General features: G+C 47.7%; 1 protein-coding gene across 2 annotated transcripts in view; it reads left to right on the top strand.

Annotated features, from left to right (window-relative positions):
* The first annotated feature begins 251 nt into the window (after nucleotides 1–251).
* The window catches only part of FSTL4 (follistatin like 4), a 413592-nt gene continuing 391354 nt past the window's right edge, over nucleotides 252–22489 (top strand). Inside the window, exons 1-2 of one of the 2 annotated variants that reach the window (XM_054556514.2) lie at nucleotides 252–506; nucleotides 8820–8955. In XM_054556514.2, the coding sequence (XP_054412489.2) occupies nucleotides 8830–8955 (126 nt within the window). In that variant the 5' untranslated portion in view covers nucleotides 252–506; nucleotides 8820–8829. The remainder of the gene's footprint in view (nucleotides 507–8819; nucleotides 8956–22489) is intronic. The other variant, XM_024247171.3, reaches the window with a different exon arrangement.

The raw sequence follows: 22489 nt of genomic DNA, 5'->3' as shown, positions 1-22489 counted from the left end.
TGGCCCGGAAAGGAGCCTGGAGGAGAGCAGAGGTGAAGAGGGGCTGTCACTTGCCGAGCTCCACGCTAGCCAGAGGCAGGAGCACTACGCTGGTCCTCCTCCCGCCGGGCCCTAGATGGCCCCAGCGCTCCCGAGTCATCGCGCCCCGCGTGCGCGCCCGCCTGCTCCGCGCACCTGCCGTGGCCGCCGCGCGGGTCTGACCGGCTGGCGGGCGGGCGGCGCGCACAGGTGGCGGCGATTGGGCAGGCGGGGCCCGGAGGGTGACGTCACGGGCTCCGGTCCCGGCGGCAGAAATAGGGCAGCCGCGGCGGCGGTGGCACAGCAGCGGGCAGCGGCGGCTCAGGGAGCTGGAGCCTCAACAGCCTCCAGCGAGCCCGGGACCCGCCGACAGCCCGAGAAACCAGCCGAAGGACGCGGGGCGGGGTCGCCGCCGCCGCCACGGGGCGCTCCCTCCCTCCCGCCCGAGTCCGGCCACCTGGTCTTCCTCTCGGCCCCGGCCGTCTCAGGTACGCGGGCGCAGCTCCGGAGCGGGCGTGGGGAGGGTGCCATGTCGCTGGCGCCGCCACTAGCCGGTCCCGCTGCACCCCACTGGGGTCCTGGCCCCCGCGGCCCCGCATCTTGCTGCAGGGCCCGGCGCGGGCGCTTGCTTGTCCTTACTGCCCGCGCCGGGAAAGCCAAGTTTGCCCGCGGGGAAGGGACCCCCGGGCCAGGGCTCGGCAGGGCTACCCCGGCCAAGGCCAGGACTCGAGGTAGAGGCTGGGACGCCGAGGTTCGTGGCCGGGGTCTGCGGTGGGGACCGGAGTGACCCGGTTGGCACGCGGGGCGCCACGCAGAAGCGCTCGGGCCGAGCCCGTAGCTGGCGCCCGGCTCCGAAACCCTGCAGGCGCCGTTCTTGGGCTCAGGACCCCGAGCGACCCCGGCGGAGCCAGGCGAGCGCGGCCCCTCGGCCCGGACCCGGTGCCCTTGGCTCCGGACTAGAGCGCGGGGCAGGCTTTCTCAGCACCTCCTCCCCGCGGCTTTGCGGGGAAACTTGGCGTCTCCTCGCTGCAGCCCAAAGGGCCCGCTGCGCTTCGCCTGGCCCTGGCTACCCCGGGGTCCACCGCGTGTGAGGCTGGGGAGGAAGGAATCCGGGCACGACCCGACTCCAGGCAGCCTGCGGCGCTGCTTGTGCGCAGCCGGCCGCGGTCCAGAGCGAGCGGCCCGGGGTCCCCGCTTGAAGGTGTCTAGGGAGCAGTGTGTTGGGGGCGTTCAGCGTTCGGGCTGGGGGCTTGGTGCTAAGAGAGCTTGCACTGTGGATGATCTCCGCCCTCTTTGCGCCCGCAAAGCAGTTCTGAGTTTCAGGAGGGACCTGGACGAGGCAGGCACAGCACTCTGCTTTCGGCGCGTGTCGCCTCGAGTTTGGGGACGAGCTGGCTCTAGTCTTTGGGGCTCCCTGCAGCCGACAAAGCGGCGCCAAGCCGAGGCCTGCCACCTGAGGACTTTGTGCCCGCAACTCTTGCGGGAGCGGAAAGACGCCGAGGCTATGGGGTTTCTTGGTTTCCAGAGCGCGGCGAGCCTCCAGGCGGCGCGGCAAGTGCACTAGGAGTGCGCGGGTCAGCGGGGCGGGCCCGGCGAGGTAGGTGTCGCGGCCCAAGAGCGGGTGCCGGGGCGCTGTCCAGCAGCCCTCGCTCGCGGCCGTGGGCCGCCGACACTGATGAATGGCGCGGCCACAGCCCGCCGCTCCCCTCTAGGTGTCGCTTCCGCCGAGCTTTCCTCCAGTGAAAAACAGCGCCGGCAGCTTGGTCTGTTCCCTTCGTAAATTTGTTGCAAGCCTGTGCACTAGGAATTGTACTAGATGGGGCCCCCGAGATACAAACATCCGTCCAGGTTCTCTGGGCCAAACGTAAACAGAATTTCAATAGGTGGTGAAGTAACTGCCAGCCAAAATGTTCACCGGGAATGGGCCTGTGTCACAATCTGTGAGGGGAAAAGATGGATCGGGGAGCGAGTAGGACTCTTCTTTAAAGTCCTAAGTTATTTTCCTACTGCCAAATTTAGGGGAAACCAGCGATGCTTTTTAATAGTGTCTTCTTAATCCTGGGGGCCAGGCACCAGTTTCTGTGCCTGCCCCTCTGGCCCCCAGGACAGGCTCTGGGTCTGGTTGGGCGGGGGGGGGGTCACCTGGGAAGGGAATGGTCAGAGGTGTGAGTGATGCAGCTTCTGAGACTCCAGAGCCACAGCAGGAGCTCAAGCCGGACATATGAGCAGATGCCCTACAGGGCACGTGTCTGCTTCCCATCTTAGCGTTGTGAGGAGGCACTGCAGCATCACTAGACCATTTCTGCCATACTCTGCTAGATGTTCGCTTTTTCTCTCCCATCCTAGGAAAAAAAGGCACCACCCTCTCCCAAGACTTCAGACTGAGCCAAAGTTCACATAAGAAAATAGTCCACTTTGATGTAATGTATTAAAATTGCTCGTTAGAGTTGTCCTAGTGCTTTTTTCTCTCTTAGAATTTTATGATCATCCTCAATTTTTGTTGATTCTAGGAAAGCTCTTTTTCTTCTGGAAAAGGGCCAGCTTGTTTTTCTGGGTATTAGGAGAACTTTTATCCTTCTGGCTGTGCCCTGGAGGTGGGTGAGGGAAGAGGAGGTTGGATTTTTCCACCATGACCAGTCAGGCACTGAGGACTTTTTTTCCTTTTACTAAGGGCTGTAGGACTTTTTAAATGTGACCTTCACCTTATGATTTTTTGTTTGACTTAACACTATATTCAGAGACTAGCATTGAATAGTCATTATTTCATAAAACTACCTTAATTCCTACCTTGCCTTGTTTGAGTGTTTCTCTGCAAACTCAACCTTCTTGAGTTGCTTATGTGTGGTCAGTTGTGTGCTTCCTAGCTTAATGCAATTAGATATCTCAAGAGCACATCTTTCTTTACATTTTCTGTCTCAATGCATAACATAAGGCATGGAATTTCCAACAAAATAGAACTGCAGTCAAGAGAATGTGGTTCTTAAGAGGTATAACCTGAAGGTTGGAAGGATAAAGGTTATTGGAAGTCACATGTGTGTCTGTGTTAAACTTCATGGTAAATAGGAATATCATAGATTTCGACATGGCACGTACAATAATTTAGGCATCTAATTTATCAAGTGTTGGGGAAGAATTAACTAATGATATAGAGTAGATAATTAATAGGAAATGCAATTTAACTTCATTAGGGCTTGCTGCAAGGTTTGCTTGCTGTATTTCCATGCCTAATTTCCCTGGGTTGGTATTTTAGGGACTGTCTTAGGAAATCTGTACCACTTTCTTTTTTTCTAAAACACTCACATATCAAAACTAGGGTCCTAAGCCTTTGAGAGGTTCCCATACAGCCTCCTGGTTTCACGCTGGGGTTGAAATGTGGCTTTTCTTTTCCTTTTAAATTTGAGCAGTCATGCAGAAGAGAATTCCAGGTTGTATTCAGTCAGTATTTGGAATTCCAGAATCCCAGTTGATTTTTATGTGTTGATTGCCAACATGCCATGTATAAAATGCTACACACCTACAGTGTGTGTAGGGCAGACACTTTTTCATTTGGAAAGCTTGAGAATGCAGATGTTTCAGGGTCACAAATCTGACTGTTCTCTCCAAGGCTGGGTGGCATTGCTTGGTTCTGCCAAATCATCTTTGTAATTTCTGGTCCTGTTGGTTACAAAAAGAAGCCATTTCTGTATGGCTAATCCTTAATGGCTAGTCTGGTAAAGTTACCAAGTTCTGGGAGGGAGGCTGACAGAGAGAATGGATGAACAACGCCACCGAAACTCTGAGGGCCAGAATTCCCATTCTTCCCAACAGGGCTGGTTCCTGGAATAGAAAGAGAAGTTTGTATTAAACCCATTGCCAGTTTAATGGGATTGCTTCTCTCTGGACTGTGAGCTTGGTCAATAAAGCCAGCTTACATGCCTGTGTGTGTTCTCTGGGTGGGGCAGATTTTGGTATTTTCATATGAATACCTATTTCTCCCTAACAGTTTGCATTCATATTTCATGCTTTTTCAGCTTTCTTCAAAAAGCAAGACAGTATTTGGAATGTTGCGTCATACTAACCAGTAGTACTTCTGTAATTCTAAATACAGATAAATAATAGCACAGATATTAGCTTATTTTAGAACACCCGAAAATCCTGTGGTTTTCACAAGGAGGTGGACAATCTAGTGGAGGTCCTTCAGCATTGAGAAAAGCAAAATCTGCCTATCTAAACAGAGAATGCAAATTCCCACTCTAGATGTAAGTGTGCCATAATATAAGGAACCAAACAGTTGCCCTGGGGGCAGGATGCCTGGGTTCCAGTTTAGGCCTAGCCACTGATTTGTCCTCGAACCTGGGTGGATTCGTCCACCTTCTGGTCTTCAGGTGTCCTATCTATGCGGCAGCCAGGTTAGCACCAGGTTCTCCTGACTGGGGGAATGTCTGTCACAGCTCAGGTAGGAAACCACAGGGGAAGCATTGAAACACCTCCCTTCCAAACAAGATGGCTTAAGTATCAAGTCAGTGTACTTTATGACTTGTTTGGAACAAAAGGTAGTCTCAGCTCTTTATATGTGGACAGTCCTAGGTAGATTTATAATTAATACTTAGGACTTAGCAAGGATTGAATGAAACTTATTAATCTAAATTGATCTCAAAAGGAGCTCTAGGTTAAAAAGGGGATTTGTGACCTTAGGGATGGCACCTTCCCAATTCTATAATGGGGAGATTCTTGCATTTGCCTCTATCTGAAGGCCAGTAGGACTATTTGAATTTGAATTTGAGGAGTAATTAATTTGTTAACAGATTTACTTCTCCAGAGTGACTAGCCTTATGATGCTGGCGCTCTCCGTGAGCTGAGGGGCATCTGCCTGGGATTCTGTGCATCTTTTCATGGTTCCCCTCCCTCCCTCCCTCCCTTCTTTCCTTCTACCATATTTTTTCTTAGCCCATAAATAGAGCAGCAGTGAGGACTGAGGAGAGTCTGCCCAGGGGCCCTCATCCCGGGGGAAATGTGGGAATTAAGGGTGAGCAGCTTGGCTCTTTCCCCTTGTTTGGAGCCATGAAGAGGAGAGCAGCTCGTGGCAGCTTTCAGAGGAAAGGAGAGTCTCGGGGACACGGCCTCCTATCTTACTGTCTCTAGATTTTCCCCATTATACTAAAAACAACTGTTTATCAAAACAAAACAGGGAGGACAAAACAAAACAGACAGTCAGCAGCAGGTGCGAGTTAAGAGAATAGATGTCGTGGGTCTGTGTGCCTGACTTGGAATCTCAGTTTTGCCACTTGTTTGCCACATGGCCTTGGCAGAGTCCTTAACCTCTCTGTGACCCCATCTCCTCTGTCATCTGATTGAGGGATAATCATTGCCCCCATCATGGAGTAGAAAAAGGAGGGTTATGAGTTAATACCTGTGAAGTGTTTAGCACAGTACCTGACACATCGTAATTGCTATATAAGTGTTAACCAAATTGATAGTCTCTATTTGATTATTAGACAGATAATCAAAATTGATTTAGACCCAATATTAATTCTTTTTTATGAGCTGAACTGTCATAAAACTTGAGCTGTAAATTTCCAGGCTGTTGATGCTGTAGATATAATGAATTGTCAATCACCGTTAAGTATAAAATGACATCTAAAACACATCCACAGTGCAAATGAAATCACAGCTAGCAGTAGACAGACTGAGCTAAACTTTACAAACAAGCTGCCCAGGAGTATTTCAGTAGTTGGCCTGGTTCATGTGTTTCCCTGTTTCTGAATACAATCTTACAGGAAATATAAACACAAACCAGATAAAACCAGTGGCAACTCCAGGCCAAGCTCCAGGCTTGGATCTTGGGCCTCCTGAAACACAACCCAGAAACCAGCAGTCTTGGTGCATCCTCTTATGAACTGATTTGGCGTTTGCCAAAATCACAGTTGAAATGAATATATTTTATTTTAATGCTACCCATTAGTACCAAAACATAAAACATAATTGATCTTAGATTACAAAGCAGATTAAAAGTTAAATACCAGATTTTGTGGCTTGTGTATTTCATAACTCCAGGAGTTGACAGCTGTACATTAACTAGAATAGATTTGGATTATCATGCTGTTTTTAGTTTATGTGAGCTAGGAGACATGGAAAGGGAGAAAAGTAGACTTTTTGTGTTTACTCTGTGAACAATGTTTGATAGTAGATAAGTAGGACAAAATTAATGAGAATAAGTAGCAATGTCTTTCTAGTTCTAGCTTAAATTCCTATGGCTGGTTTTTAAAAATTCCAAAAATCCACTCACTGTTTTCTGCAGTCTCTGGAAAGTGGCTCTGCATTCAGAAGAGGATCACTTATGGAGAATAGGGAGTTACCTTGTTTATTTTTAGAAAAATGGGTTGCAGCTGGGCACAATGGCTCATTCCTATAATACCAGCACTTTGGGAGGCCGAGGCAGGTGGATCACCTGAGGTTGGGAGTTCGAGACCAGCCTGACCAACATGGAGAAACCCCGTCTCTATTAAAAATACAAAATTAGCTGGGCATGGTGGCGCATGCCTGTCATCCCAGCTACTCAGGAGGCTGAGGCAGGAGAATCACTTGAACCCAGGAGGTGGAGGTTGCAGTGAGCCGAGATCGCACCATTGCACTCCAGCCCAGGCTACAAGAGTGAAACTCCATGTCAAGAAAACAAGAAAAACAGGTTGCAGTTAGGGGAAGACATTTTTATTCTCTCTTAGTCCTGAATATGATTTTCTTTTCCTGCTCTTTCTCCCTGTAAGATTTCACATACCCTAGCTAGATCACTAGATCAAGAGTGCAGAAGCCATTGGGGGGCAGGGGAGGGGGTGCCATGACTGCTGCAGTCCTCACAGTCCTCACAGTCCTCTCCCGGGTGGCAGCTGAAGCGGCACTATTCCACTCAACTCTGCCTTCTTCGGAGTGTGGGGCAGGTCCTGATGGTGAGACTGTGACCTTCAGATTATATTTACTGGCCACCCAGACTCTTTTCCCGGTAGCTCAGCTTTGTCAACAGATGTCAAAGATGAGTGACCGAAGAAACAGATACATGAGTGGGAGCTTATGGACTCTTTTTAAAACAAGCAGACACCTTCTCTTAAAAGACAGTCATATCTTATAACCTTGCCTTTTCACAGGCCAGTGTTATAGGCCCACAATTTTGAGTTTGACTTCTTCTCCCTGTGGGCATTTCTGTCTCCAGCTGGAGACATAAAGCAAATGTGGAGAGGCAGCTCTATTTGGATGTGGATAGCAGCCAGAAGAAACCTGGGATGTGGCAGGAGTGTAATTGTTTGCCAGCCCTGGACTCAGCACTAGTGACTGTGTGACAACTTCCACCCCATTGTCTAAACTATGGATGCTCCAAAGCTGTTGCCTATGGCAGTGAGCAGGGATGGACTGCCAGGTCCCTCAAGCACCCACTTCTTTCTGACTTGGATGTCTGTTCTGGACCAGCCCCAGGCAAGTTCATGCTGGGTGCTGGCCTCCAAGGAGCTCCGGTGTCTTTAACTCACCAGCCTAGATCAGGATGCAGTGTGGACCACATGTGATTAAGCAATAAATTGTGTGGTACAAGCAGAAATCAATAACCCCTAAAGTTTCCTTGAGTAAGGGTTCTAAGTACTGCATAATGAGCTGTATCTGGTTATGTTTCATAATCAGAATACTGAAATTATGGCTGGACTGTGTTCACAGTGGAAAACTTTTTCCCAAAAGTACAGCTTATTGGACAAGTAAGATAGTCTGCATCCTCATTTCCTCAGCACAATGCTTAGCACATGATTTGGACTTGAATATTTGTTGTAGCTGATCCTTAGTTTTTTCATCCATGTGATTATTTGATTACCTTGAATTGCTCACTTCTTGTCTTTTAGGACTGTATACAATAATGTTATCAAGTGAGCCTCAGGAAACACCTTAAAGGTTATTGAAATTCTATTATCATTGGATGCTTGGATTCTGCTACAAAAATGGTTGGTCTTGAAACTAAGATATTAGACCTTATGATGCCATTTTGAAGCTCACTGTCTTATAAACTGAGGTGTCGGCTGCAAATGAGGTGCCAGAGATGTAACATAATTCTTAATAATCATTTCTTTTTTTTAAGACAGAGTCTCACTCTGTCGCCCAGGCTAAAGTGCAGAGATATGATCTCGGCTCACTGCAACCTCCGCCTCCCGAGTTCAAGCGATTCTCCTGCCCCAGCCTCCTGAGTAGCTGGAATTACAGGTGCCTGCTACCACACCCGGCTAATTTTTGTATGTTTAGTAGAGACCGGGTTTCACCTTGTTGGCCAGACTGGTCTCAAACTCCTGACCTCAAGTGATCCATCTGCCTCCGCCTACTAAAGTGCTGGGATTACAGGTTGTGAGCCACTGCGCCCAGCCATAATCATAATTTCTCGAGCACTAATTGTGTGCCTAGCCCCAAATGCTTTCTCAGGAAACTAAGGCATGGCTATATGGCAGCCTAATAGAGGTGACCCACCTGCCTCACCCTGGTTTGTTCTTATAGATGTAACGGTAGGTGGCATTTCAAATGGGTTTCCACGTAACAGCATTTATAGAGTTCTTACTCTATGCCCGACACTAACTCCTTCAATCCTCACAAAAGCCTTTCAAGGTACATATTATTGCCATTTTAGAAATAAGTAAACTAAGGCTCAGAAGTAATATAACTACTCCAAGGTAGAACAGAAGTTTGGTGCCAGGATTTAAACCCAGGTTTATCTGATTCTGTGGAACACATACTAACTCACTGTGACTTACTATATCCATCTCACAATGTTTTATTCTCAGCATTTGTCATTTCTTCAACAGACTCATCAAAATGAAACCAGGAGGCTTTTGGCTGCATCTCACACTGCTCGGAGCCTCCCTGCCGGCCGCGCTGGGATGGATGGACCCAGGAACCAGCAGAGGCCCGGATGTGGGTGTGGGGGAGTCACAGGCAGAGGTATAGTCAAATCCCTGCTGACATGACATTTCAAACTGATTGCTTTCCGATGTTACAGTATCTGATTTCCCCTCCACCTTTAGTTTAGATCAATTAGATCACAAAGTGAATTAAAATTGCACTTCCTTTTTGGTGGGGACAGAAGAAGGCAACATGTGTGGATACAGACAAGAGGTTGATAATGCAACGTGAGTAATGGCTCTAAAACCTCTCAGATGCTGAAAGTGTATTCCAAAACCAAGCTTGAGTTGCCTGATTAGTCTCTACAAAGACCCTCAGGAGAATGACTTTTCTATATATTTAATAAAACTCTGAAAATGCAGAGTAATTGGTGGAGCACACCCATGTGAATTAGTGAAGTATTTTAATTATAAAATGTATTTGAAAAGAAATGGACTACTTTTCAGGTTTATAGATAAAAAGCACCAGGCCGAGAAAGAACTGGCAAGTGGAGGTCCTGAGGGAGAGTGCTTTAATGAACAGATAAGAATGATTAATGGCATGTTAGGTATATATAAATGCTTCTAAAGTGCTTGAAAAACTTCTCAAATACCTCCGTGGAGAGTCTGGATGTTCTGCTAATTGCTTAGTGAACCCTGGTCTTATGTAGTAAAGAAGATCCATAAACTGCAACCTGGCCCTGCCCAAGGTAGTAGGTCCCATGAATTTGGGGTTCATGGGCAAAATGTATTTTTCTGCAGAAAATGCTTTGTGTGTGCTGACTCTTAAGGAATGACTTCACCCTTCCGTTAAAACCACCTGGGATTTTCTCTATGCTGTGATGAATACTAATTCCTAATAGGGAGCTTTCCAGGGCACTTTTCCTCCCATTGTCTTCCTTGATGCCTGCCATTCTCTTTTTTCTCTGTCCCTGTTTCCTGTCCTGTGGAATGAGAAATAAAAATTACCTCAAAAAGTCAACATTCCCAGAGAGTGAATAAGGTTACTCAGTGCAGGGTAGGATTAATGCATTATTTGATCAAAAGACATGATTTCTCTTTCATTATTACTTAATTGTAATGCAATCCCAAACCTACCAGCCTTAATCCTTGGGGAGCTTCAGAAGTAATTTAATGTACACTTTTCCTGCTGAAGTTAGTGTGCCTTCCTTTTGTGGTGAGCAGATGATTAAACAGAAACGCTATCTCTGCCATCTAAATCCATGAAGGACGCAACTTAATGCTCTTTTGAAAGAGTGTGGAGGCTGGCTTGCTGGTGAGAACAGCATTTCCCTTATGGGAACAGCTTTATCAGTACACTCATATCCATACGAAGAGAAAATGATCACTTAAATCCTACACATATATTGTCGAATATTTAATAGCAAAGCAAACAGACAAACACACAGGTAAGCTTAGTCTGCTTACTATTGGGGCTCATCGGCCCACTGTTTTAAACCACTTATTTCAAATAAAAGTATCAAGTCAATTAAGGTGGGATTTAGCTGGAGGTAAATTGAAGGTAAGTTAATATCAAACCAGGGCCTCTTTATCTTAGCTGTTAACACCCTAATTCTTTGTGTGCCAACAAGAAGGAGCAAATGCTGGTCATTGGGAGGAAGTAACGCTTTTTGGGGGTTGTTATTTTGCTCCCCTGCAACCCCCGCTCCAGGGTAGCTTTTGTCTTCCAAGTCCAGGAATGTTGCTGCTTCAGGAAAGGGAAGTGATGACTGCGTAGATTCTGCACCACAAGAACTATTGCCCTATTGATCATGTATATATAGTTTTTTGCTATAGCTTTTGTTTTTGCAGTATAATAACTTCTAATCATTGAAACTGTTTCTATCAGTGATTAAATGAGATGATAATGGGAATGGGCCTAGGGCTTAGGATAGCCTAGGTTAAATGTTTAGCTGTAGAGAACAGAACACTGCCAGGTACGGTGGCTCACACTTAATAATCCAAGCAGTTTGAGAGGCCGAGGTGGGCAGATCACTTGAGCCCAGGAGTTCAAGACCAGCCTGGGCAACATAGCAAAACCCTGTCTCCACTAAAAATACAAAAATTAGCTGGGTGTGGTGGTGCACTCCTGTAGTCCCAGCTACTCGAGAGGCTGAGGTGGCAGTACCACCTGAGCCTGGGGAAGTCAAGGCTGCAACAAGCCATGATTGTGCCACTGCTCTCTAGCCTGGGTGACAGAGTGAGACCATGTCTGGGAAAAAAAAAAAAAAAAAGAACGAAAGAAAGAAAAAGAAAAAACTCAAAGGAAAAAAAAGAAAACAGAGAGCGGAACATTTATTTCAACGGGTTTGTTTGCAGCCCTTGCTCACACTCTGTGCATCCCTCCATGCACCTCCATGCCCCTGCTCACCAGGGGCCTCCTGCGGGGTGTGCTGTCTCTCCTTTCTGTGTCTTTCCTTTCTACACCTGACTCTCCTCCTCCTTCAGGGCCCAGCTCTGGTTCTCACTTTTTCTTTAGAACCTTCTTTGACCACTCTTGGTCACACCTGGTCTCTTTTTCTGAATTCTTAGTCCTTCCTCTCTCTCTTTGTTTTCTTAGTCTTTTATTTTTACGTTAGCATATGGATGGAGCCTATCTTATTTATCTTTTCTTCCTTACAGTGTCTAATAATTTTATAAACAAAATAGAGGTTCAATGCATTTTTAAGCCAATCGATATTTATGTGACCTTTGGTCCTGGTCATAAAGTCACTCTGGTGCTTCCAAAATTCAGACCAGACCATCAGGCATTTCAGTGCAGGGTATACCTCCCTGCACAGCAGGTTCACTCCCAGTGGGGACGTGGATGGTTTTCCCCAGCAAATCTGTGAGCAGCCTGCAGGCCAGGCAGGCTTGCATCCTAATATCCAAGATAGTCCTTGCGTGTTATAGTTTCTGGGAAGTTTCTTATTTGAATTGTAGCTATTAATGTAGCAATAACTCACAGTCCAAACTATATTAAACTCCTCTAGCAGTTTCCGCAGACAGTCTTATTTCCTGGAAGAATCAAAACCAGCAGAGTTTCCTGAGACTCTAAATAAGTGAAAAACCTTTTTCAGGAACCAGATATTAAAATGTTTCTGTGTTTCTTCCCAGTAGTAGTACTTCACACAAATACTCATTGACTTAAGATTTTTAAAGTACTTAGAAAGCATTAATAAGATTTGATTTACCTTTAAAGTTATTATACCAATTATTTGAATGACCTAAGGGTAAATAAGAATTAAATGACCAACGCGTGAGTGTGCACATATTTTTAAAGCAATTATAGCAAGTGTTAAATTATTGTTTTATGTACAAAGACTGCAGTGGAAATAGCTTCAAGGAGTTTACCATTTTACAGACATAGATAAAAAGAAATACAGCTGGGTGGAGTGCCTCTTTCATAAGAGTGGAGTGGCAGAACGTGCCCTAGAATACTAATGGAATTGTGAATTCAGAGGAAACAATTCTGAGAGGTACAATTTATTGAAATAATGAAATGTTGTTATATGCCCCCCCCCCTTATCCTACACAGATGCTTTTTGACTTACGACGGGGTTACATCCAAATAAACCCACTGTAAGTTGAAAATATCATAGGTCGAAAATGTATTTCATACACCTATCCTACCAAACATCGTAGCCTAGTCTGGCCTGCCTTCAGCATGCTCAGAACACTGACATTAGCCTACACTTAGGGCAAAATCATCTAACACAAAGCCTATTTTATAATAAAATGTTGAATATCTTATGTAATTTATTGAATACTGTACTGAAAGTGACAAACAGAAGGGTTGTATGGGCACTTAAAAGTACGATTTCTACTGAATGTGTATCATTTTCATACTATGCTCACGTTGAAAAATCCTAAGTCAAACCAAACCTAAGTCAGGGACTGTCTGTACACTGGTCAAGATAAATATAGTAGTAAAATCAATATTGGTAGAATTTTGTATTTGAGGGGGAACCAAGGAACCAGGAAGGGGTGAGAAGTGATATGGTAGCAGCCTCCAGAGAGCAGACCTGCTTTTGAGAAATAGGCATTTGTGGGAGCCCCCCACTTTTGGGGCCTGGGTGCTGCAGTGGCAGCCCCCCAACTTTTGCAGCCTGGGTGCTGTGGTGGGAGCCTCCCCTTTTGGGGCTTCGGTGCTGCCATTGGAGCCACCCCATTTTTGGGGCCTGGGTGCTATGGTGGGAGCCTCCCACTTTTGGGGCCTGGGTGTCGTGTTCCAGCACCAGCATCTCACCCATTTGCTGGGCTCTGAGATTGAATGGTGGGCGTTACATGGTCTTATACGTCTTTCATGCATTTTACTGAACTTTTTCTAAATGACTCTTACCCATGGCATATACATAGTCACGTACTACATACCTGTACATGTTAATATTGATTCCTTCTTAAATTGTCACCTCATATGCCTCAGCGTTTATAGATGACAGATAGGTTTTGAGCTCAGACACCATGGGTTTTCAGTATTTGCAAATTCTCTCAAAGTAAAGTCTTTGCAGAAGAAATACGTGGAGTGGTGTCAGGTAACTTAAACATGATTCCCCGCCTCCCTAACCTCAGGGGTCAGCCTAAGACAGCATTGATCCTACCCTGACTGACCGGCCCCTTCCCCTTGCTACAAGTGTTGACGGCAGGCACGGCACTCCTGTCCACGCGAGGCATGGCAGCCTCAAATTGCAGAGTCCCCAGATGCTCCGTGGCTTCGTTCTGCCTTGGCTGGGCATTCAGTAGTACTTGGGCTGCTAAGACTGAGCACTGATTTTTACAAAACACTTTCACTGTTCTTATGTATTCATTGTCTTAACGCTAGTGCCCCTCACCCCCAACCACCCTTTCTGATAAAATTCTCCCCACCACCCATAACCCTGACTGTGCTCTTTGACTGATTACTGGGGAAGAACAGCTGGTCGTCTATAGGGCTTGAGATCTGCTCGTTGGTGTTTGTACTCACCCTGGCCCTCAGCTGGTTTGTGGGCATAAATAAAAGGAACTCCCTCTTCCCTGTGAACCAACGGGGGGTCCAAGCTGGACGTTCGCATTTTCTTAAGCCTCACCTGCAGTACGTGTGCATCTCTTATGGCTTTTCTGCCGCATCACCCTTGTGATACTCACCATTGCAAATTCTAGTACTTGACTTGCTTTCAAAGAAGATGAGACCCTGGGCAAGGTATCTCAGCAAGAGGCGAGAATGGTCTTCTCCCCAGGGCCGTGGAGCCCTGGGATAACCGAACCATGTACCCCTTTCAAAAGGATCCAGAACTTCCTCTGCAGGTGCGGTGCTGGTTGACGTGGGGGCCACTTCTCTGGGTCCCTAACACTTAGCCAGGGCTTTCTGCTGATTATTCTGAGTCAGAGGATGTGGATATTCGTTTTTCAGGTACAACTGGGAGGGCACAACCTCCCGCCTATAGACGTTATCAGTACATTTATAATTTTCAAGGCAAATGGTGGTGGCAGAACCTCCCAAGGTCTCAGGGGCATTGGGATGAACCCATTCCCAGTTACAGAATGGGGTGTGCTATAACCTGCGCCAACACCTCTTGAGATGCAATGTGCTTGTGAACGGTCTGAGATCTTGTTAAAATGCAGATTCTAATGCAGCAAATCTGAGGTAGGTCCCAAGATTCTGAGCTCCAGGTGATGCTGATACTTCAGATCCCGGGGGACACTGGGGAGCCCCCTGCCTCCTCCCATGCACACACGCAAGGAGAATCCCAGTTGGATTGACCTTGGCCTTTTTTTAGTTCTTGCTGACTTGATGCTGACTGCAGTCAGGAAAAGGAGAGAAATGGGCAGGCTGCAGTCATGCTGGAAAATAGCTTGATGAGACTAGCTTAGTGGGCAGGTAGGTGATGAGAAAGATGAACTTAGACAACCTTGGTTCTAGGGTCATTTGAACCTGTTTTCAAGCAACTGGACAGGTAACTCTCGCTCTCGGAACCCATGGTTCCTCCCTGGCTTGTCTGTAGGTGGTTTTAAATTCTGAAAGAGGTGATTTTAAATGCTGAGGCTTAGCCCACACTCCCTGCTCCAAGGACCAACAACGCACTCACCTCTCGCCACCACCGTGGCTCCCCTACTGGTGTCCTGTCCCATCTCTGTCCCTAGGGCCAGCCAGCCTGTTTTGGGGATGAGCATTGCTGCATTGGTGCACTGTTTTGGAGTCTTGCTTTTCTCTTTATCCTTGAACAGGGAAAGTCACTGTCTTTGTTCTTTGTGTCCTCTCCACCGCTCCCAGCCAGCCCTTCCACACTGTACCAGTTAGTGCACTGTGTGCCTCTTTAGTATTTTGAGATCATAGTTGATAGAATTTTAATTGGCCCTGAAAAGTTCTGTGACCCAGGAAAATGAGCATTTATGAGTTCACAGAAGCCCATTATTTGTCTTCCTCTTAATTTAACATTTTACTCATCTAACTACTTTATTTATTCCTCTGTTGCTAAATTATCTATAATCCTGTAGGAAACTTCCCACCCTTGTAATGAGGACATCAGGCCATGCATTGTAAATGGGGCTCCAATTTCCATTTTTTGGGGAGTTGGCAGCACAGATCTGCCAAGTCCCAATCATCTGCTTGATTTATCCCCTACACCCTGTGGGTTATTGCTTTTGCTTCCCATTTGGATGGAAGTAAATGTTGTCCTTGTGTCAGACAGGCTCTAACAAGGCCCAATGAGTGGGCTCTACTCTTCGGGCCTGCCAAGCCAGAGCCATTGTCCTTCTGCCTCCATGGCTGTGGTCTCTGCCACTGGCTCCCGGGCTTTGTCTTGTCACCAGCCACCTGGGAGGTGGAGCATACTGGATCTAGACATGGAGGATGTGGGAGGATATGGGCCCAGTGCTCTGAGCAGGCGACACGGAGGACACTGTGGTGGGTGCTGGCACATTGGTGTTGGGGGGAGGAAGTGTGGCCAGGTGGCTGAGAAGCCATCTGTCCACCAGCCTCGCCTCTCTCTTGATGGGTAGCCATCCTTTGGGGCATTCCCTTCAGTCAGGAAGGTCTGGAACAAGAGAAACCCAATTTCTTTCCTCCTAATAAAAATCAGCCTTGTTTTACTCCTGCCAGGAGTGTGTGCTCTTGGCAGAGGTGAAGAATGAGTGTGAGTGGCCTGTGGGGCTGAGGTCTTCCCTCAATCACAAGGTGAGTTTCAGTTTGATCTTGCACAGGGGTTAGGGTTGGGAGAGCTGGTGCTGGTGCTGGCGTTGGTCAAGAGACTCTGAGAGCATTGTCTTCCCTTGGTCGGTGGGACCGGCCTAAGGTAGCACCTGTCTACCTGCTTGATGCTGCGTCTAGACACTGAGCCCTTGGCTTTTCTTCCTTTGTTCCAAGAGGGCCTTGGGTGCAAATCGAAACCCTTCTGGAGGGCTTAGCTGGAGACGGAAGCTGCCATTGTTGATTTTGTTAAAGTACTTTGAAGGTTAAGGTTTTGTGTTATTTGGGATCTAGATTGAAAACTGTGTGTATTTTTCTTTTTAAGAGTTGAGAATGGAAGTCATATTCTATTTCTTGCAAAAGCCCTTTCCAGAGAATCAGTGAGACCACCAGCGAGCCTGTGATACAGCTCACAGAAGTGCCTTCCCACCTGTGAGGGAGTTGGCCTAGCCTCAGAGGTGACAGACGCCCCCAGCACATCCCAGGCTTCAGCCCCAGCCAGGGGCCTGGGCCCCTGAAGCATGGCCTGCTTTTTCAGAGGACGCCTCTTCCCCTGCTCAGGCTGAAAGTCCTCAGTGCTTCTGGTGGCCTGCTTGGCTGATGGCAGGGCTAGCTCCTGGTGTAGGCAGGCTGATGTGCACAGCTCTCTAGGCTCCTGGGAGAAATGGCTGCTGTCCTCCTCCCCCTCCGTGGAACCCTGTTAACTCTCACCTTGTGTGTTTTATGTTGCCACTTTCTCCTCCAGGATGTTTGCTGTTTTAAAACCCCATAATTGGTTTTTCCTGTTGGGACTGAATCACTTTGCCTGCTGCCTGTGCTGCTGCCTAAGGCATCCCCGGCCCTGCCTTTGCTTCAAGTGCACCCTCAACTCAGAGGGCCCAGGGGCTAAAATCTGTTTGTTCCCTAGCCAGCTTTGGAGCTAAGGGAATCGCCCCCTCCAGGCTTTAGGTTTGCCACGAGTGAAATGCAGGCAATATAACAATACCATTTTCAGGGTTTTATGAGCACTAAGATGGTACATGAGGTGCCCGGCACAGATTGCCTCCACAGAACACAGCAGACAGAACTGTGGTTTCGTGTTTGTCATCCCAGAACCACAGTCAGTGGCTGTCAAGAAGACCGTGCGCCCTTCCTGAGCCACAGCCTGATATGTCAACTTCAGCTGCTGCAGTTCTTGTCACTGCTGGCCATGGCCACATATCACGTAGCAAGGCAGCCCTCAGGGTAGGAGGGTCCTCTTTCCAGTGGAGTGGTAAATATCTTGGGACTGGGCCCCATATCCTCAGTGTCCAGAAAGCCTGGCACACAGCAGGATGTTCAGATATTTGTTGAATAAGTGAACGAGTCAGCCATCTTTTACTATTCATTTTGTCATCATACGGGGTTTGGACAAGGTGTCTTCAGTTTTGGGACTCCTTACATAAGAAATCCCAGGAGATAGTCACTGGACTGCCTTTGGCTTCCACATCTGGTAGAATCCCATCAGTTTCAAATCTTCTTAACTTTCTTCTTGAACCAGGAGAGGCTTCAGAGAGTCGTATGGGATGTGTGTAGGAACAGGTGGGACCCTGACTCAGTTGCCATCCCCTTCCTAGAATGGCTTTGAGGGCCTGCTTGGCTCTGACTGTTTCCTCTGCAGAGGCCAGCATCACTAGCAGGCAGCCAGACCCTTGCCAAAACCATGAATCCACAGAGTGAAATGTAAAGTCAAACAAATGCAGGATGCTTTGTTTGTGCTTAGAATTTTCAGGGTCAGTAGAAATAGTCTGTGGCTCCGGGGTAGGTGGTTGCCAGCCATCCTCAAAGAGGGCAGAAAGGAGCAGAACTACTCTTTTAAAATGTCATTAAGTAGGTATAAGACTCTTGATGGCTTTCCTTAATGCCAGTCTTAGGACAATTGAACTGAAAGCTTGTTTGAGCTCTGCTATCATTTAAAGCTTGCTCTCTAAGTAAAGAGAACAGAACTCTTTTTCCATTTATTTCCCTTTCTGGTCTTGCATTTAAAACGTCCTTGAAAACTTTGGTCTCAATAGAAAAGACGTCAAGTTTCTGTTGGTTCTGCTGATGCCACATTTTGAGTGTCCATTCCAGGTAAGTAGGCTTTCATGTGAGGATGCCGGGAGGTGTCCAACGGGAGAGGCCTGCCAGGCAGATACTCTAATTAGAGTGGCTCTAAAATACGCCCCATGGTGCCTCCTCTTCCTCCTCTGCTATTTTCTGTTTGGTTGTTACTGCTGTTCTCATATTAGCATTTGAAGAGTGAAGAGCAGGCTTCCGGCCGGGTGCAGTAGCTCATGCCTGTAATCCCAACACTTTGGGAGGCCAAGGTGGTCAGATCACCTGAGGTCAGGAGTCCGAGACCAGCCTGGCCAACATGGCAAAACCCAGTCTCTACCAAAAATACAAAAAAAAAAAAACTGAGCATGGTGGCACACACCTGTAATCCCAGCTACTTGGGAGGCTGAGGCAAGAGAATCGCTTGAACCCAGGAGGCGGAGGTTGCAGTGAGCCAAGATCATACCACTGCACTCCAGCCTGGGCAACAGAGTGAGACTGTCTCAATAAAAACAAAGTAGGCCTCTCTGCTTCATGCTTGAGTGTTCATGCCTGGCAGTATGGCTTAGGATCATATCTTTGTTTCCTGAAGCAGAAATTCCCATTTGACTTTCTCTTATCCCTACCTAGAGGGTCTCTGAGCCCTGGGCTGGCTTGGCCAATCGGGACATCTGGTTGACTTAATCTTAGTAATCAACAGACATCCACTGAGCACCTAGCTGTGTGCCTGGCCCTGTACTAAGGCTGGCTAAGTGGTTGAAGAGAAATGGGATTTGTGATTCTATCCTTGAGGCTTGAGGGCCACTGGGGTGGGGGTGGGAGGTAGGAGCAATCAGCTGCTTCAGAATGGATTCCAAGTTAGCAGAAGGAATCACCTACATTAGTTAATGATCTTTTTCTAGTCTGTATATAATGTTGAAATTAAGTTCTCAACTTTAGCCTAAAGAAAAGCAGGCATATTTATTGAGTAATAAAGAAGGAAGTACATCTTTATTAGAAAGAAGTACATCTTAATAAAGAAAGAAGTCCATCTGCCTCCCGGATTCCCCACGCCTGGTCCCAGGGCTGGACACTTGTGCTCATAGTCCAGACATTCCCTGCCCAGGTGCACGTGGCTGATAGCAGATCTGGTATCACAGGTTTGTCCTGGCCCCTGGCTCAGCTGTTCTAAAGTCCTTAAGAGTGCGGGTTGGGGGCTGGAGGAAGCCGGAAGTCTCTAGGTGTCACCTGCATAGGATGGACATAGTGCTGAATGCAGCAGCCCTCTGGTGTCCAGAACCTCCACCAGCCCCCTCCTTTACGGTCCTTCAACACTCCCTCCCAAAACTTATCCACCAGAGCCTGTGCCGCTCTGGGACCTCTCCCCTGAAGTGGTTCCTCCTGATATGGCTGTGTTCTTGTTGGCTCAGTGACGCCTAAGCTCCCCTCAGAGGACTTGGGCTGGCAGTGTAGAGGATGTGGGTGCTCATTATTACTGGTGGACAAGTTTCAGGGCCAGGGGTGGTGTTGAAAGAGGGTGAAGAAAGGGGCTGTTGAGGTTCTGGACACCCACAGGGCTGCCACATTCAGCACTGTGTCTATCCTATGTGGGTGACACTTAGAGACTCCCAGCTTCCTCTGTCGTCCTTCATCTTGCTTAGGGTACTGCAGCATGTGACACTACCACCCCAGTGGCCAAAACTGTCCTATTGGAGGTCTTATTCCTTGCTGTAGAGTTGCACCTTGGTCCAGGTATCCTTCCTGGTCCAGTTGATTGTGGCGAGTTGTCTTAGCCCATTTAGTGTTGCTATAAAGGAATAGCTGAGTCTGGTAATTTATAAAGAAAGTAAGTTTATTTGACTCGTGGATCTGCAGGCTGTACAAGAAGCATGGCCCCAGAATCTGCTTCTGGTGAGACCTCAGGAAGCTTCCACTCCTGGTAGAAGGTGAAAGGGAATGGGTGTGTGTAGAGATCACACGGTAAGAGAGCAAGCAAGGTGGGAGTGAGAGGTTCCAGGCTCTATTTAAAAGCCAGCTCTCTTGGGAACTAGTAGGGTAGGACTCACTCATTGCTGCAAGGATGGCACCAAGCCACTCCTAAGGGATCCAACTCCATGACTCAGACACCTCCCATTAGGCCTCACCCCCAACATTGAGGGTCAAATTTTGGCATTAGGTTTGGCAGGGGACAAACATCCAAACCATAGCACCAGTTGTCCAGTAATTCTTAGGAACAGAAACACTTTTACGACCATGCTGACTAGAACAAAATTATCTGTGATTCGTTATCCATTCCAGATGAGAACGATATATATAATTTAAATCTGAATTTATTCAAAATGACTGTTCTTGTGTTACAAGTAAAGATGATCGTGAACTGCCCTGTACAAGAAATTCTTATCTGATATCTCGCCATGGGATTATGAGAAAGAAGAAAGAATAATCACAAACAGCTTTAAGAATGTGGTGAGCACAATGGTGAGTGGTGAATGCAGCACAAAGAGTATTTAGTTAGCAGCACAGGCCAAACCGTGGGTGATGTGAGAATTTAGCACAGAAATGCGCAGGGTGGAAGGTGGGATTGGGAAGGACCTCTTGGAGGCGGAGGTACTTCTAGAGGAAGACCAGGATCTGGGTGGGCAGAGTATTAGCGTATTTAAGAAGGAGTAACACTCTGAGTCTAGGTGTAGGGTGGAATAGGGCCGTATCTGTCAGGAGGGGAAAACGGAAGAGATTGGTTAAGGTGGGTATCTGGGTCTGTGGACCAGGGGATTCATCAGGGACCCTTTGGTAGCAAGGAGCAGAATCACCTGCTAACATGCTCATGTACAAAGAAGGGTTGTCATGAGGCCCCAGACCTTCTCCCAAAGCCAATGGCAGGATGCCTTCATGGGCTCAGGCTTAGAGGCATTGGCAGTCTGTCGCCCAACTCCCTTCTGAGCCTTCTCCATTTCTCCCTCCTCTGCCTGTTCTCTCCAGAGACTTGTCTTTCCAGAGAGCTCTGAGTGTAGCCCTTGCTGCAGCTCTGGGCCTCTGTCTCATTTGAGGTCTGTCTGTATCCTCAGGTTCTCAAGGGGCAGAGCCTTATTGGCTCAGCTTGGGGAAATATCTTCCCAGGTCCATTTGCCTGTGGCCAGGAGGCAGGTCCCAGTGGGTAAGGGGGCCTCCAGGGACTCTGAGGGGAGGATGTGGGTACAGCACTGGGTGGCTCTTGTGAAGGAGTGGCAGGAGGTTATTGTGGGTGGAGGAAAGTTGGTGAGGCTGCAGAGCCAGCCTCAAACCTCTCAGCAAGCACACAGAGAAATGTGAGCCAAGTTTATATAAACATGGGGCATTTTATGGAGTTGCATTTTTGGATCTTCAGAGCAGGGGTTGGCCCTGGCAGTAAGGCCTGCCTTGTGCTGTTAAATCTTTGCTCCCCTGCTTTGCTTGCCTGCCTTCCTCTCCCTGTCTTGTCAGCACTCTCGCCATACCCTACCTCACCAACCTGGCCTGTCTGTGGCTGGGCAGCTCGGAAGCCCAACTTATCCATTCCTAGGATGTCCCTGCAGACAGGCTGTAAAATAGGCTTGGCCTCCACAGGCCGACTTGCATTTTGCCAGTCACTACCCTGGCCCTCCCCTCCATCCTGGTGCCAGTGCGCTTAGCTCCTGGGGTACTATGGTTGGAATGTATTCCCCAAAAAGCATGTGTTGGAAACTTAATCCCCAGTGCCACAAGTTGGGTAATGGTGCCTAATGGGGGTGTTTAGGTCACGAAGGCTCCATGCTCCACCCTCAGGAATGCTGATTATAGAAGGGCTTGAGACTGGGAATTGGATCTCTTGCTCTCTGTCTTTGACCTTTCACCATGGGAGTATGCAGCAAGGAGGTCCTTGCCAAATGCAGCCCCTCAATCTTGGACTTCCCAGACTCCAGAACTGTGAGCCAATAAATTTCTGTTCATTATAAAGTACCCAGTCTTAGGTATTCTGTTATAGCAGCACAAAATGGACTAAGGCAGCCTGTGTCCACTCCTGACCCATCAAACTCATTAAAGGGGAGCAGGCTTTGGTGCTCAGTTGTGGCCCTGTGACTCCAGAGATACATATCCTGTGGCTGTAGGGAGCTCCTTAGTGCAGCTGCTTTGAGGTTTAGCTGGAATCATTCTTGGGAAGAAAGAGGGGTTACATGGGAGGGGAGTCATGGCTTGACCAGATGCCTCTTCTTAGAAGGTCCACCACCCTGCCAAATCTAGCAAGCAAAATAGTTGAGCTGCTGTGGGATAATTTGGCCCGTCATCATGGAAGACAAGATGGGATAGATGTATTCCCCACCTCCCCAGTTCTGAATCTCAGCTTTGCTCCCAGCCAGATACAAAGTCTTATTGCATTAAAAATTTGGTTTTTGTTGTGATGTCTCTTTCTGTGTAGCCAAGA

Source organism: Pongo abelii, chromosome 4 (genome assembly GCF_028885655.2).
Source record: "Pongo abelii isolate AG06213 chromosome 4, NHGRI_mPonAbe1-v2.0_pri, whole genome shotgun sequence".
NCBI lineage: Eukaryota > Metazoa > Chordata > Mammalia > Primates > Hominidae > Pongo > Pongo abelii.
This window is presented reverse-complemented; position numbering and strand designations above follow the sequence as displayed.